The sequence below is a fragment of the Castor canadensis genome, chromosome X (assembly GCF_047511655.1).
Source record: "Castor canadensis chromosome X, mCasCan1.hap1v2, whole genome shotgun sequence".
NCBI lineage: Eukaryota > Metazoa > Chordata > Mammalia > Rodentia > Castoridae > Castor > Castor canadensis.
In genome coordinates this window covers 134,550,285-134,566,715 of record NC_133405.1, presented here as the reverse complement: position 1 = coordinate 134,566,715, position 16,431 = coordinate 134,550,285, and the positions used below count along the sequence as shown (strand labels likewise).

The following is a 16,431-nucleotide window of genomic DNA, read 5'->3' as shown; positions in this document are numbered from 1 at the left end:
GGCCAGGGGATCATGGGAGACACAGAGAAATGTGAGAAAGAGGAATCACAGAGAGAAAGAAGGATTGTGGGAAAGATAAGAGAATTGTGGGAGACTAAAAGACAATGAAGGAACTGCTTTATAATTCTGAAGGAAGTATTTTCCAGATCCAGAATTAAATACCCAAATTATCAAGAAGAGGGTAAAATACAGATATTTTCAGATTTTCAAGATCTTAAAATTAATATATTCCCAAAGCAATGCAAAGATGAATATATGGTATCCAGGAACCAGACATCCTACAGAGGATAGGAAGTATCCAAAGAGTGTTCCAGGAAGATAACTGGCAGAAGTCCTGTTTAAAGTCTAGAATTGGGAAGTGGCAGGGATGTGGTACTTATCTAGGGCAGAAGTCTAAAGGGAAAAATGATACCTATACAGTAGTTGATATATTTGAGTATATCAAGAAGAGATTTATAATACTGACAGGAACTCTTGAGGCATTCAATAAAAACACATGGGGAAAAAATCAAGGAAAGTATTAAATTCTAGAAAAAATATTTTACAAGAATGAAAATCCATCATTAGTCATTATATGGATCAGCTACAAATACATTTTCATAGTCATAATAAACTAAATATTAAACCTCAATTTTTCAAGATTGTGTGTAACTATTGGAATGAGAGAGAAGAAGAAAGTACACATGTTTCTGTGTGCATCCATATCAGGAAAAGCAAGTGGCAAGATTGAAAGAGTCAAAATCCCATCACCAATCATCCTAAATGATGGATGTTAACTGATTATCTCAAACTGATGTGTGTATGTGTGTGTACCAGTATTAGTCTGTTGTTGGAACTGCAGAGAACGAAGTGGAATAGTTAAAAGGCAATTAGTCTATGCCTTCAGATAGTAGGAATTTGGGATGAAGGAATTCCCCACCTCATCCTTCATGCCACACATTTTTCACTTAACACCCTGTTTTAGTAACTCCTCTTCTACAAAACATTACTGGCCACCTACTCTCCTTTTCTATCTGCTTCTTGCCTGTCACCTCACAATAGTTACTTCTTTTTGCCCCAGAAGAGTATGCACAAACCTACATTGAGATTTGAATATGGTTATTTCTTTGCATGCCTGTCTCTGCCGTTAGCAAGGATTCTTGCCCTTTTTTGTGCCATAGACCCTTTTGAAGTCTGATAAGTCTTAGAATGTCTTTTAAGAATAATAGTTTTTTATGGTGGGACTGGCGTTTGAACCCAGGGCTTCCTGCTTGCAAAGCAGACTCTCACAAAGCTGGCGCTCTACCACATGAGGCATGCCTCCAGTGCGTTCTGCTCTGCTTATTTTGAAGATGGAGTCTTGGCAAACTACTTGCCTGGGCTGATCTCAAAATGTGATACTCCCAATCTCAGCCTTCCAAGTAGCTGGATTATAGATGTGAGCCTGTAATCTGGTGCCTGCCAGAGTAGTATTTTCAACCTGCATTAAACAAATACAAAATGCAAGAAAATCCACAAGACTCCAATTATATTGAAATATATCCACATATTAAAATCAACAAATTTAAAATGAACAGATTTGTAGTTATTATATGCCAGGTTCTCTGGGAATATACTGCAGGTTGATGTAGTATAGTTTTTTAAATGCTGTCTTGATCCAGTTTCAAGGCCCTGGCTAGAGGACAGCCACTTCCCCTTCCTGAGCAACTGATTAAGTCTACACCTACGACCACCTCCTTTATTGGGCTCTCATGGTCTGGGATTCTATGCACTTTCCCCAATCACTCCATAGCCAAGTACCAGACTCCTGGAGACATTCCCTAAACCCCAGGGTCAGATTAGCCAACCCTAAACCTGTTTATCCTGTTTTACCCATTCCTTTCCACAGGAACCATAGTAAAGGCCCTTGTCCACATAGCCTCCCTTCTCCCTTTGCCTTGTGGTCGACTCTAGTGCTTCCACACAAACCTCCTCCCTCCCACAAACACCCCTGTGGCAGGGCATGTACTCCCTCTCTTGGGATCTGTGAGTATAATAAACTGTCTCCTTCTTTCTTTTTTTTTAAATTCATTTTGTCTCTTTCTTTCTTTTGCACAACTGGGGATTGAACTCAGGGCCTCCTGCTTGCTCTACCCCTTGAGCCACGCCCCAATCCTTTTGCTTTTTGTTGGTTTTTCAGATAGATTCTCCCACTAGCTTTTTTCAGGCCCTCCTCCCAAATGCAAATTACAGGCAGGCACTATCATGTTTGGCATAAATTGTCTTTTGAATGACAATCATCTGCTGATCTGTTGGTCTTACCATACCAATATAATAAGAAAATTTATTAACAAAGCCAAACTTCCTAGATTAGCATGGAGCGTGCTTGTGAACAGTTGCTAGAGTGGCAGAAGATGGGAGCTAGGCACATGGAGAAGCTGATCCTGGGGGCAGCTCTGAAACTGAGATTGCCTTTTTGAGTTGCACCACTTGAAGCTAGGGGCTTATGTACCCTTGCAGAGATCACTTATAGGATCCTGCCTGTTCCCAAGGATAGAATATGATTTGTTGTGAAGCAGGATCACTTAGGCAGAGGGCACTTCTTGGGAAAGATTCCACTGAGAGCTGTCAGCAACCAACACCCCTAGCACCTGAGGGGATGAACTGCCTGGACCCTGAGGGAGTTCACAGATCCATTACTGGTGATAAAGCAAGACATCTGTGATTTGTATTAGTGCCACTTATAGCTACCACTATTGGGATTTGTTGCCTACATTACTGATAGAAGAAAATATTAAATTTCTGTTGAAGGTAAATGCAAATACGACAATCCACGCCCACACACCCAGTTAAGAAGACCATGGAAGCAGAACTTTGCCTTGTTTATTTTTACATCTCCAGATTCAGCCATAGTTCTGGACACCTACTGATGTTTCTTGATCATTGCTGATTGATTATTGATTATTACACATTGTCTATGTGTATAGAATTATAGTATTGTACCCATAAGTAAGTACAAATACATTACATCAATTAAAAATGAAAATTAAACCTTTTTAAAAATAAAAGGCTTACAGAATAACATTTAAAACAAAACAAAAACGGCAATTTATCAACTTCTTCAAAGCACCCCCTCTGCTGCTTAAGGCATGTATAGCACACACCTTCACTTTAGAGAAGCCTCAAGGCCAGACTAAATTCCCAACCAGCTCTGGCAAGTTGGAAAAGGCGCCTGGCCAGGAGGGGCGGGGCTAGAGAGCTAGCCCTAGCGATGACTGGCTAAGACACGGAGGGGGCGGGGCCAGTTCGCCCTGATTGACGGAAGTCCCTTTCTTCAGCCGGCAGCCCGCCTCCACGTGCCCGGAAGTTCCGCCTTCGGAAAAGGAAAAAGCTGCGCTTGAGAACGCCGCTGTGACCGCGGAGACAGCGGTGACCCAGTGAGAGAAAGGCGGCTGTGGCGGCGGTGGCAGGCTTCTGCCCTCTGGACTTCAGTTGGCGATTAGAGACGGAGCCACTGCCTGGCGCAGCCAGGGCAGGAATCAGGTGCGGAAGGGCGTGGTGGCTATGGCTTGTGGGGTCTGGGGATCGCGGGCTGGAGCAGGTGGGACGTGCAGCCTAGACTGGCAGCGCCCTGTCCTTCTCTGTCCCTTCCATTCTCGAATTTCCATTTTTACGCTATACCCTTTCCAGACCTCCAAATCCTCGCTACGGCCCCGGGGCTAGGGTTCGAATGTGGGCTTAGTGTGACTCCCCTCCCCCTTCCGTACCATCACCTCTAGGATTCCCTTCCCCCACCTTCCTCCTCCCCCTAGGCCTCCACCCTTCTCTGTAACGTGTTTTTTCAGAAGCCACCTCCCCTCAATCTTCAAATTTCTACTTTATTAGAAACGTGCCTGGGGTGGCATAGATGTCACTGTATTTCCCAAAGCGGGCAGTATATCAAAGCTGTGTCATAGAGTGAGTGTCCTGCCTGCTAGGTTTGTAGGGAATGAGGAAGAGGAAGAGCCAGGGTTGGCCAGGTTCAGAATACCAAGGAAATTGTTGGAGTCTAAGCATCTGCATTAATCTCTTTGCTTTGGCAGCTGGAAAGTTAAATTTGGGAGTCAACATCGATTCCATCCATGGGTTCCTCAGCATCCACTCCATCTGTTTCAGTTCAGACCCCAAATGCTTCAGATCATCAGCCAGCATCACAACCTTCAGGATGCCCAATGCATGAAAGGAAAATGAAAGGTACTTGGCCCTTTCTCTAGAAAATCAAAACAAAGAATTCTTAAAAGGTTCTAAAGGAAGAGGCATTATAGTTTGCTAGTGAGGCTTGTAGGCCTGGGAGTGAGGTGCCCAGGGGCTGGTCCTAATTTTGCCACTTACATGGTATGTGATTACAGGCAAGTTACTTCTCAAAGTCTCGGCCTATCATCTGAAGATGAGGCTATAATAATATTTCACAGGATTTTCATGATGATTAATTTCGATAATTCATGAAAGCATAGTGAATGCTCCATAAATCAGCTCTGGCTCTAAAGTTTTCCTGTATCTACATCATTGGCTCTCAATCAGGATTAGGGGGGAGCCATATTCCAACCCCTAAGGTGACATTTGTCCATGTTGGGAAACATTTTTGGTTGTCACAACTGAGAGGAAAGGGTACCCTTGGCATCTAGTGAGCAGAGACCAGAGATGCTGCTAAACAATGTAGAATGCACAGGCAGCTCCCAACATAAAATCATTTGGCCCCAAATACCAAGAATGCCAAGGTTGAGAAACCTTGGTCTAGATCTAACTGTGTCATGAATAAATATTACTCCTGTTTCCATTGCAGTACCCACCTATGTAAAAATTAGCCATCACAAATGGACTTGCAGCCCCTTCTTTCAGTGCAAAGGTAGAAATGAAAAAGTGGTCTACCTTTTATTAGTGCATGTTTGCTTTAGATTGTTCCTGTTAAAATTTGCCTTGAATCAGTAAGTTGTGAGGGACAGAGTCAATGTGGCATGCTTACTGAGTGCCAATGCTTACAGCTTGGTCATTCATTCCTTGCCTTAGTCAGCCAGCCCACTCTAACAGGCCACTGCTCATTCTGTGCCAAGAACTGCTGAATTTTATTTATTTGTTTCTGCATTGAGAGAGAAGCAGCAGTGAACAAAATAGACAAAAATCCTTTGCCAGATGGAGCTTAAATTCTCATCTTCATAATGAGATGAGAAGATAGGTAGGTTTGCTCCCTATTTTTTAGTCAAGGAAACCAAAGCTCAGAGTAACTATTTCAAGTCACATAGCTAGTAAGTGCAAGGCTGGTGAAAATTCTGCAACCTTGGACAAGGACAGATCCAGTGCTGTTCTGGCATTTCTTCTTCCAAGAATTGAGACAGATCAGTCAAAGCAGGTGTGCTCCTGCTCTGAGCTTTTGTCCCTAGGGAGATCAGGGAGTGTTTTTTTCTGGTATTATTGCACTTGCTGTCTATTCTAGAGAGCTGTCAGTCTGGCTTACTTGCATTAATAAAGAATGTATTTGTAGGAAATCAAAGGAGCTACTGGCTATATAATGTGAAAAATGTAACACTGTTTTTTCTTGACACCAAGCTAGAATCAGTGTCCTGGAAAGGGAGGTGTTTTGATTGGTAGAGAGGGAAGGTATAGCAAGTGTGCCTTCACTCCTAAAGTGGGCAGCTGCACAGAGTGTGAGGGAATGAGGCCCTGGGAGGAGAGGCCTAAGGAAGTGAACTCGTTTTCTCTGTGTATGACATCCAGCCATCAGTGTATTCCATAGTTCCTGTAGCTGCCTGAGACAAGGATTACATTACAGAGCAGCTGTTATCCTGGACCACAGCTCTCCAGGCACCTTTAAGAAGCATCTGGGTCCTATATGGGTCGTGGAACATTTTCTTTAAATGTATTTTCTTGCTAAATTCTTGCTGCCTACTGACAAGGAAGAGCCTTTTAGCCAAATGGTTGTTTTCTGAGCCTTTTATTGATGTTGGAACAAAGCCCAAGCAGAGTTGCATTGAGATTTTTCTCTAGTAACTTTTGTGAAGTCTCTTCTGCTCATTTTCTGCTCTTGTCCTCAGTACCTGAGGAAATGTATCAGGAAGGGACACCCAGACTACAGTTGCATCCTGATTGGGACTAGGCTTGTCTTAAACTAATGACAGGAAGTCAAAGAGACCCAGTGAAATGCAGCCCGTCCTCCACTTAGGTCATTCCACCAGTTCCCAGCCGCAGATTGCAGATTGTTATTGTTGTGTGTTTTTGCTGGGGACATGACACAATCAGAGAATGGGTGCATATTTCTCTTTCAAAGGGAAAGTACATTTATAGAACCTTCTCTTCATTTTGAGGATTTTGGAATGTTAGCTAGCTTAGAGTTTGGCAACTTTAAACAAAAGAAACCCAGTTTTTCCTCTGGTGGTCAGAACTTTAGCTCTTTGGGGTCCCAAGTGAGAAAGCCCTAACCTTAGTGATGACACTGTTTTAAACTTTATTATTTTAGGCTGCCCAATGAGTGCAGCACCATCTGGCTCAACTTGTGAGAGCAAAGCATCATGTGTGCCTGCCCACCAAGAACGTGCGTATGAATATGTGGAGTGTCCTGTTACTGGTGCTGTGGCTAAGAACAAGGAGAACCTGGATCCCTCAAATCTGGTAAATCCATGCTCATCCCTTCTTCCTGGAACATTTTATACATATATAGACTCCTATGACAAACTGCAGACTGCTAGAATAGATTCTTCTGTCCTTTGAAAACAAAGTTTGGTATTACATCCACAGTGGAAATCTAGAATATAGTATTATGAAATACAGGTTTCAGAGAGTAGCTGGAAAAGAAAATAGGGAGTACAAAGAGCCAGAGTAGGTTTTTTAAGAATAAGCTCTACCAAATGACTATTTGCTTGTGGAAGAGAGTTATTAGATGGCAGCAAGAGATTCCTCAAGGAGTATAACTAGAGGTTGTAAGATGTTTTGCTGGGGGGAGACCTTGTTAGACATGGTGCAAGATTGGGGTGCTTCTTCAGGCACAGTTGGGAACCAGCCTCATGTTAATCACTAGAGTAACTTAGGGTCATGTGGCTGCCAGCAAATTTAATTGTGTCGAGAAAAAGGTAGCTGTTACTTCATTATATTTTATGATAGACAGCCTAGGGAATTTTGGTCTCATGTTTAGAATCACATTTCAATGGAGAGACAGACTTGGATCTTTATTTTAGAGAACCACAGGATTATCAAGAAAATTTGGAAATTTTAGTGAACCGTGCAACATTTGAAGGAACTAGAAATATTTAGTCTGGAAAAGAAAGGAGGGGAGTGGGATATGATAGCAGTATGCACATCAAGACAAACTGGTCTACCAACTAAATCTAGCCCACCTTGTTTTGGTTTCTTGACACACAGCCACATTCATTTCTTTACATATTGTCTTTTGCTGTTTTCACACTACAGAAAAAAACATCAGAGTTGAATTGTAGCAAACATATGGCCCACAAAGCCAGACTCCTAAGACAAACTGCAGACTGCTAAGATGGACTCTTCTATCATTTGAAAACAAAGACTATTTACTATCTGGCCCTTGGCAGAAACAGTTTGCTAATGTCTGCTGGTCTACATATTTGAAGGTCTGTGTGGAAGACAATCTTGGTGCAATGCCCAGGGACCAGTGGGTTATGTCTGGTGAAATATACAGTAAGGCAATGTAGAACAAGACTTGGTAGCACTGGAACTTGTCTACACACAGAATGGATGAAGCAGTAAGCATCCTGTCTACTGCTTATTTAGTAGATATTTAGAGTGCCCACAGTATGCTGGCGATTCTTCTAGGTTAGAAGTTACAAACATGCAATAAGTCACAGCTTTTGCTATCAAGTGATTCATGTTCAAAAAGATCAGAGATAGGAAAAGAGGTGACTATCTTCCACACATGACAGATCCAAAAGATAAACTATACACAAAAACAAACATCATATACAAACTCATATGTAGAACATGTTTGTAATAGTGAAACTACTCTATGGAAGTAGGGGAAGGAGGGAAAGGTAAAAAGAATGATAGAGCATCAGTAATGCCATAAAACATAACATCTGTGAAGGTAGAGGATATAAGGATATGTATTGAAAGCTGTTGAAAAATGGGGGTGGGAGGTAAAGGTAAGGGAGAGCAATGGAAGGGGTCGAGCAGACCAAAGTAAAGTATACTCAGCGGGGTATATCGAGAAACCCCTATTAAAATTGGTAACAGTGTTGGGGAAGGGTACTTGGGGGAGTGAACAAAGGAGATTAAGATGAGGGAATATAGTTGATAGACTTCATATATCTGTATGAAATAGAGCAGTGAAACCTCCTGCAATTGCTTGAAGTGGGGTGTGGAGGGGGATCGAGGTGGGGAGAGATGGTGAGGGTGATATAACCAATGTACAATAAATATAAGCCTATTTGGAATTGTCACAATGAATCCCCCCATACAATGAATATATCCTAATAAAAAATTTAAATTTTAAAAGTAAAATGAGAATAACAATTTTAAAAAGGAGGTGACTATAATTTCGCTCACTTATGGAGGAAAGTCCATGGTTACTTGAGAAGTACTAATATCCCAGACTTTAGGTTTAGGAACAGGAAAGGAGTTGTGGTCAAACCTCTGTAATGATCTTTCCCAGCTATAATGAAACTGCTGTGTTGAAGAAGTTAGATAAGATCAGGGTTTCTCATGCTTGGTGGTATTGACCTTTAGGGCGTGATAATTCTTTATTGTGGGGGTTGTTTTGTGCACCAGAGGATATGTAGCAACATCCGCCTGGCCTTTACCCACTAAATGCCGAGGAGGACCTTCTCCTCTCAATTATTATAGCCAAAAACGTCTCTAGACATTGTTGCCAAGAGCACCCCGAGGAGACCTCTGGTCTAGATTATATTCAGTGGCCTAGAGGTTCAGAACACAGATTTTAGAATTTTACAGATCTAGATTTTTACCCCAAGGGAGAATTATGTATGGTGAGAATATTCATAACAATAACTTTTTTTTTGCTCATTTCTGTAGCATTTCAGCTGAGCACCATACATGGCCTTCTTTAATCCTCATAGCAACTTGGTGTACTTAGTATTTTTAGTATCGTTATTTTAGAGCTGAAGATACTGAGAGTGAGAGAGTGAGCAATTTGCCCCATATCATTTAGCTAGGAAGTGGCAGAGCCAATACTGAATCCTATCCACCTCAGACCTGGATCCTTAAACACACTTTGGTGACGGTGTAAGTAATCAGTGTAGTGCTTAATCTCATATGCATCTCCTGCTGTCATTCTAATTAGGGGCCATGTTGTGGCTGAGATTTTTAACCATTAATGTATATCTTTTGGAGTATACTTCATACTTCTAATACAAAAGGAAGCTGTAGACTTGGGTCCTCAGCTTGGTTAAATTTCATCCCTCCCCTCCCCCAGGACAGCTGGCTATGTCTGGAGACATTTTGAGTTTTCACAACTGGAGAGGATGAGTGCTACTGGGTAGAGATTGCGAATGATGCTAAACATCCTACAGTGCTCAAACAGACCCCCATAACTAAAAATTGGCCCTCTCTCAAAGTCAGCAGTGCCAAGAATTAGAGATCCTGGCCTAAGCCAGTGCTACTGCTGACCTTTGTCTGAGAGAAGGGATTCTTCCCCATCTTCTGTTTTGGCATTGTTAAAAATACTTTGCTGTGCAAAGAGTAGAAGCCTAAACAGGATCAAAAAAGTAAAGGATGTGTCAAAAGAAAGTAGCATTGTACTTTTCCTCAAGAGGAGTGAGCATTCATTTTGAAAACCCTGTTATAAAAAGGGATTTGGAAATGCCTGTAGAACATGTTACTAGATTTTTTTTCTTTTTCCTTGATGGCATTGTTTCTAAATTTCCTCAAGGGAGAAAGAGACCAAAAATTTAGCCACAATGTTTATTTACCATTTTTGAGAAATTAATCAATGAGGAAAAACTTCTTCAGTATTCTGACTCTCCAAGACAGCCAGAAAATCTGTGAGATTTGGAATTTTGATGACACTGGTTTAATAGGAACTGTGTTACGCTTGTGATGCATTGCTTTCCGTAAGTACTGTTGTATTGCTTGTTTTTATATCATATTGCTATCATTTAAAAAACAAACCCACTGACTTTATTTAGATGCCACCACCTAATCAAACACCGGCCCCAGACCAGCCATTTGTATTGTCTACTGCCAGAGAGGAGTCATCCATTCCGAGAGCAGATTCAGAGAAAAAGTGGGTTTATCCTTCTGAACAGATGTTCTGGAATGCAATGTTAAGGAAAGGGTAAGTAAGTGAGCATGCTATTTACAACATAAGTTTGCCTGTCAAATTTATCTAAGAATGAAATGTCAAAGAGATTTTTACGTCGAAAACATACAGTAATTTTTAATGAGTTAATTATTATAATAAGCAACAGAATTATCAGACTATAAGTACAAGGCCAGTGTTCAAAGTCAGAGTTCTCCAGAGAAACAGAACTAACAGGATAGATGTATATGTGTATAGCAGGGAGTGTAAGAAGAGGTTTATTACAAGGAATTAGTTCCCATGATTCTGGAAACTGACAAGTCTCAAGATCTGCAGCTAGCCACTGGAGACTCAACCCAACCAACTGCTGGTATAGTTCCAGTCAGGTCTAAAGGTCTGAGAACCAGGAGAGATGATGGTGTAAGTTCCACTCTGAAAGCTGGCAGGCTCAAAACCCAGGAAAAGCTGACTTTTTAGTTCATGTCCAGAAACAGGTAAAGGCTAATGTCTCAGTTGAAGCAAAGATGCAAGAGAAGTTCCCTCCTTGTGAAAGGGTCAGCCTTTTTGTTACATTTAGGACTACAGCTGATTGGATATGGCCTACCTACATGAGCATTGCAATCTGCTTTATCTGGTCTACTGATTGAAATGTTAATATCATTCATATCACGCTCACTGGTACACCCAGAAGTAATGTTTGACCAAATGTCAGGGCACTCTGTGGCCCCATCAAGTTGACCCATAAAATTGACCCTCATAGCCAGTAACAGTTGAGAAAAAAGAAAGAAAAAAAACACTATTACATGCTTGGAAAGAGTTGGGAAATCATTTATCAATGGTATCAACTAGAAAAATGTCATCTTAAAAAAATAGATGGTTCCCTAAATTTGGCTTTTGAAGACTCAGTGAAATGAGATTAAAGTGAATCTTTGATCTTTGATTCTAGTGTATCTTTGATCTTTGATTCTAGTGTATGTGCCCTAGCTTTGGATTTATAACACTACTCCACGATAATGAGTAAATCTTCAAAAGGAATCTTAGATCCATTAAATTCACAGTAAATAAGCATTCTTAGGTCTTCCATAAAGGGTAATGTTTAATCATCTTATGAATATGTGGGTTAATTTTTGGCATTATTAGTGATATCTTTAAAATTTTACCAAATACTCTTTCTTAGGTGGAAGTGGAAGGATGAGGATATTAGTCAGAAAGATATGTATAATATCATTAAAATTCACAATCAGAATAATGAACAGGCTTGGAAGGAGATTTTGAAGTGGGAAGCCCTTCATGCTCGGTAAGTATATTTGAGATCTTATAAAAAAATTCCTTTCAGCATCTTTTTTTATTTCTTACCAGTTTTCTATATTGTTAGCATTTTATTGAAATAATTTACTACTCATTTGTGTAGCAGGCACATTCCAGTGACCATTGTTGTGAGACAGATTACTCCTTAATCATGTAAAAAAAAAAAGGCAGTGATTTTATTAGGCTTCCATACTCAGTGGGTCCAGGATGCAGATAGAACAGAGTAGAGATGGCTTGTCTCTGCTGCTTGATGTCTGAGGCCTAAGCTGCTGAGGTAGTGGTCAGGGTTGGTTTCATAGGTATGGATTAGAATCGTCTGAAGGCACAACCACTTACTTGTCTGGAAAGTGGTGCTGCTAGTTGTTCAGAATACCTGCTTGTGGCTTATAACTGACTTCTTCAGCCTCCTCACATCATGATGGCTGGGTTCTGGGAGCTGGAGTTTCAAAAAAGCACCAGACGGAAGCTGTATCTCCTTTTTTCTGACCTAGCTCAGAATACCCACAGCATCATAAGCCTGCCTGGATTCAAGGTGGCGGGGAGGGGGGCCTAGAACCCATCTCTCATTGGGAGAAGGATGGCAGTCCATTGAAAGCAGAGCATGTAAGAAAGGAGATAGTAAAATATTGTCTGTCCCAAGGGAGATGGGAAAGGTATTTTTGTTCTATCAGCAGCATTCACTAAATCCTGTTAGAACGAACCTCATGTTTTGAGTGCCTTTTCCCTTCCATTGGGGAAGAATAGTGAAGTGGGGCTAGACTAACTTAAGTACACTATTAAAAAATAAGTAAATAAAAAGAAATTTCAAAAACAAAAATTTTAAATTCCTGTGTGGGCCCACATTATTATCAGTCATGTTTAAATTATTGTGTGATCTGCTGAGTGTTTGCCTGCCCTTAATTTTGTGAAAATCTGCCTCCCCAAAAGCGAGTGGTGCCCCCCAAACAAGGTAAAAGTTATGGCAATCCTCCCAAGCAAAAGGGCACATACTTTGATCAATTTAAGTGATAAAGTGAAAATTTCAGATTTGTTGAAACATGTCACATTTTTAGCAGAATTTGAGTGGTGTTATGGGAAAAATGGATCAAGCATTCAGTATTCAAGATAAAGAGCATAAAATAAGATATAGTTTTTGTGAGCAATATCAATATGTATACCAGTAATTTTGTGACAGTGATGTAACCTACTCCATGTGGTTTCAAGTTAAGGATGCTCAGGCCTACTGTATGTAGGGTATAGGCAAATTTGAGTGATTTTACAGTACTGAATTCTGTATATCCTGAGCATTCTCAGTTTTTCGTCAGTGGTGGTCTTCTTGCAACCATATACCCGTGGATACTGTTCTTAGCACTTTTTTGTTTTTTCTGAGAACTTGTCTATGCCCAGGTCCCAAATAGAACCTGGGTCCTGGCTTCTGCTGAGGAACCAAGGCAGGTATCTTCAGGGAGGGAAGTTGAGCCACGTCCTATCTAAAAGGAAAGAGGAATGTTCCAAATAGGGCCAGTTTCCTTGAGTTGTCTTAGAAGTTTCCTTTCTTTATAAATGTGATAGTATGTGAAATGCATACAGAAAAACACGTATTACTCAAAAACTGGAGTATTACATTTGTCAAAGGAAAGAAAATATTTGAAATGACTTTTCTTATTTGGGGGTTTTTAGGGAGTGTCCTTGTGGTCCGTCACTGATCCGATTTGGAGGGAAAGCAAAAGAATATTCACCAAGGGCAAGAATTCGTTCTTGGATGGGGTAAGTGTCATTCTTCAAGTAAAGGACACCTTTCTCTTGGCAACAAAAATCCAAGTCTAAGAAAGGCAGTTCTTAACTCGGTGTTCTTATCTTCTAAAACTCAATGTCCAGCTCTGGATTTCTTCCTCTCCTTGAGGCTTGCTCATTGATAGATAGATTTATTAGGGTGTAGTAACTAACTTCCTATTTAGTTCTTAGATTTAATTTGAGCTCTCTTCTGGAGTGTTGGATCCATCTTCTTAATCCCCCTGTGGTCTATGAGTCCATTCAACTTAGTATTTCTCCCCTTCTCTTTCAGTATAGTTGGGATTCTTAGCACACACTTGAATTTCTGCAGCCTCCCAGCTGACCTTCCTGACCTGGGTCTCTCTCTCATGGGTTTGTTCCTTTTTGTACAGATGAGCTGTCATTTGATCTGAACTCTCTGAGTCCCACTCTCCCTGTTGGATGTTTGATGCTGAGAGCAGGCATGTACTGCTTCTTAGTCTTTCTCACTGCTTGAAGAAGTACAGTGCAACAGTGCTGTTTTAACACTCACTATAGCTTGCTTGGGCTTTTGTTCCAGGTATGAATTGCCTTTCGACAGGCATGATTGGATCATCAACCGTTGTGGGACTGAAGTTAGATATGTGATCGATTACTATGACAGTGGCGAGGTCAACAAGGACTACCAGTTTACCATTCTGGATGTGCGTCCCGCCTTCGATTCGCTCTCTGCAGTGTGGGATAGAATGAAGGTCGCTTGGTGGCGCTGGACTTCATAACCACTGTTTTGTTCATGATGAAAAAGATATAGACTATTTTTTGGAGAGATACATTAAACTATTTATCCCAAATTGAATTGCACTCATGATGTCATGGGAATTTCAAGTGGGTAATCACACTTGATCCTTCACTTAGTGAAGGATGCTATGTTCCATTAACTTTTGAGTTGCCTTTTTGCCTTGCAGTTTTTAGCAGATCATTTTAAGTTTTCTTCCCACTTGAACTGAGTGGAAAGCAGTCTCTCAGTTTTTCTTTTAACTGTAATATTACCTGTGTATCTTATTTACAAAAGACTGAACAGTTTGTGAAAAAGAGATTTTAAAAAGTAATAAAGTCTGCTTTTTTGCTTACTGTTTTCTCAGGAATACTGATCCAAAAGTCAGTGTGACACTCAAGCTTTTACCTGGTCAGACATTTCAACTCAAACTGTTCATTACAAATAAGAAATAATCATGGCTTTTAAAAAGTGAGTAGTATTTCTAAAGTCCCTACAATGTAATAGTGACCCTAAACACAATGCAGAGGTAATAATGCACTAAACAAGACTAAGGCGTGGACTAGCTCTCCAAGTTCTTGCTTACATGAATTTTTCAGACTAGACCTTCGTACAGAAGTTTCAGCCTACTGTGAGGTGATGATGCACACACTTTGGAACATTTATTTTAACTTATAAAATATTATGCTTCTAATTCTGGTTGTTCTAATATGTAACTGCTCCTAAAAAATATCATTGTCCCTGGCATTTGACAAGTTATCCCAACTTTTGAGTCCCATTTCTTCCCCGTCCTAGGAACCTTCTCCCAGTCAGCCTAATTCAAACCTTTAAAGCCTAACTCAAGTCACAGTGGCAGTGATGGTCCATCCCTCTCTAAAACGTGTTTATACTTGGCTGTTAAAATTCAGAACAAAAATATTTTTCTCAGATGTAGAATGTTTGCATCAGTTTACTATCTCGGTATTTTTTATTGTTTTAAGGAAACTAAATTTGCTGTTGAAATTCTTTTGTATCAATAATTCATAAACTGCTTGTTCTAATTACAGCAGCATGTGACAAGTGACTATTGCTTTTTTTTAAGTATTGATAATATTAAGTCCTTTAATTTATCCTGTAGTGTTAAATTAGTAAATGAAGTTGGCAGTCTTTGAGTGATTAATTTGGTTATGGATTTCTTTGCTGTGTCAGTTTTGCATGAAGTTTCTAAACTGCAACAACTTTAAATTCTGCAAGTCAAAATTTTTGTATTTTTAAATATATCCAATCAGTAACAGGTTTTGAAAATCTTTTCATAGTAACGTTATAGTTAGTTACTAATTGTTTTTCCAGATATGAAATCTTTACAAAAACAATGTTATAGTCTTCCCACTTGAGGCAGCCATTTTCTCATGTGTTAGTCATATATATTTTAACTGTACAGGAAAATAATGACTGTTAGTTTATTTTTTTCCGTTCCTAAATGCTATTGATTGGATATAGGATAAAGTATTATGAGAAACTAAACATTGTAACTGGAAACTGAAAATAAATGGCATTTTTTGAGACAGACGGTCTCGAAAGTCAAATGTTAAGTGAATTTGATGACAAGGTCAACAGTTTTGTATACCCATCTACCACTTCCAGAAAAGACTATAGGCTACTGGATACTCAGAGCTACTTTGTGTCCAGGTTACACTTGAGCCTGCTCAGGGATCAGGACTTCTCTGATAGGAGTCTTTATATATAATTTAATTTTTGATCTCTAAGGTTTTAAACTTTTGTCTGTGGGAATAGCACCATTCTGAATCAGAACATACTTAGATTTACTGTATGTCAATCTAAGTATTGGCAGATAAAGGGTTAGGAACCTCAAACTGGGGTTGCATATCTGCACTGTACTGAGAATACACAGTTGCAAAACACATATCCTCAACCTGCAGGGAACTCACAGTCTTATGGAGGGAAGTCTAAATGAAATGGAGGTAGTGGGGGGCATGCAAATTCACATAAGTATTTTTGAGTAGTTATCAATTTCTTTAATAACCAATATGATTTATCCTCTACCAGAGTTATTGCTTCCTAGTGAAAGTAAAGCAATTTGTGTTTCCTGTCTCATCTTTACAATGACTATCAGAATTGTGTGATCAATCATTTGTGCTGCCATAGGCTTGAGGCTGCATGTGTGGTGATGAAGGATTTGTGTCCTAAAGGCAGATGGCATACTTACAGTGCTGTCATCTTACTGTCTCTGGGCCTCAGTTTTCACATATGTAAAATGAGAATAATGGAGCAAACCTAGCAGAGGGGTTTTGCAAGTACTGTGAGGTGATGCGTGAGAGCACTTAGAGCAGAGCCAGCAGGTGGTGAATGCTCAGTAACTGTCAGCCATCACTACATGATCAGCAATGACTGAGATTTTGGGGCAAGG

At 40.2% G+C, this 16,431-nt stretch overlaps 1 protein-coding gene across 2 annotated transcripts; it reads left to right on the top strand.

The window, feature by feature from the left end:
* The first annotated feature begins 3,326 nt into the window (after positions 1 to 3,326).
* Hccs (holocytochrome c synthase) lies at positions 3,327 to 15,568 on the top strand. 2 transcript variants are annotated; one of them, XM_074062563.1, is made up of 7 exons: positions 3,327 to 3,501; positions 4,114 to 4,191; positions 6,449 to 6,600; positions 10,098 to 10,246; positions 11,388 to 11,507; positions 13,178 to 13,264; positions 13,830 to 15,568. In XM_074062563.1, the coding sequence occupies exons 2-7, from the start codon at positions 4,170 to 4,172 to the stop codon at positions 14,026 to 14,028; spliced, it is 729 nt and encodes a 242-aa protein (XP_073918664.1). In that variant the 5' UTR covers positions 3,327 to 3,501; positions 4,114 to 4,169; the 3' UTR covers positions 14,029 to 15,568. The 2 variants fall into 2 exon arrangements, with proteins under 2 accessions (XP_073918664.1, XP_073918663.1); XM_074062562.1 differs by having other exon boundaries at positions 4,041 to 4,191.
* Positions 15,569 to 16,431: the final 863 nt, after the last annotated feature.

What these genes read in the sequence shown, in the direction of transcription:
- Hccs (XM_074062562.1), top strand. Translation starts at nt 4,080, where the DNA reads ATGGGTTCCTCAGCATCCACTCCATCTGTTTCAGTTCAGACCCCAAAT. An exon ending in GCATGAAAGGAAAATGAAAG is followed by an intron (nt 4,192 to 6,448) that starts GTACTTGGCCCT and finishes TTATTATTTTAG; the next exon opens with GCTGCCCAATGAGTGCAGCA. An exon ending in ACCTGGATCCCTCAAATCTG is followed by an intron (nt 6,601 to 10,097) that starts GTAAATCCATGC and finishes GACTTTATTTAG; the next exon opens with ATGCCACCACCTAATCAAAC.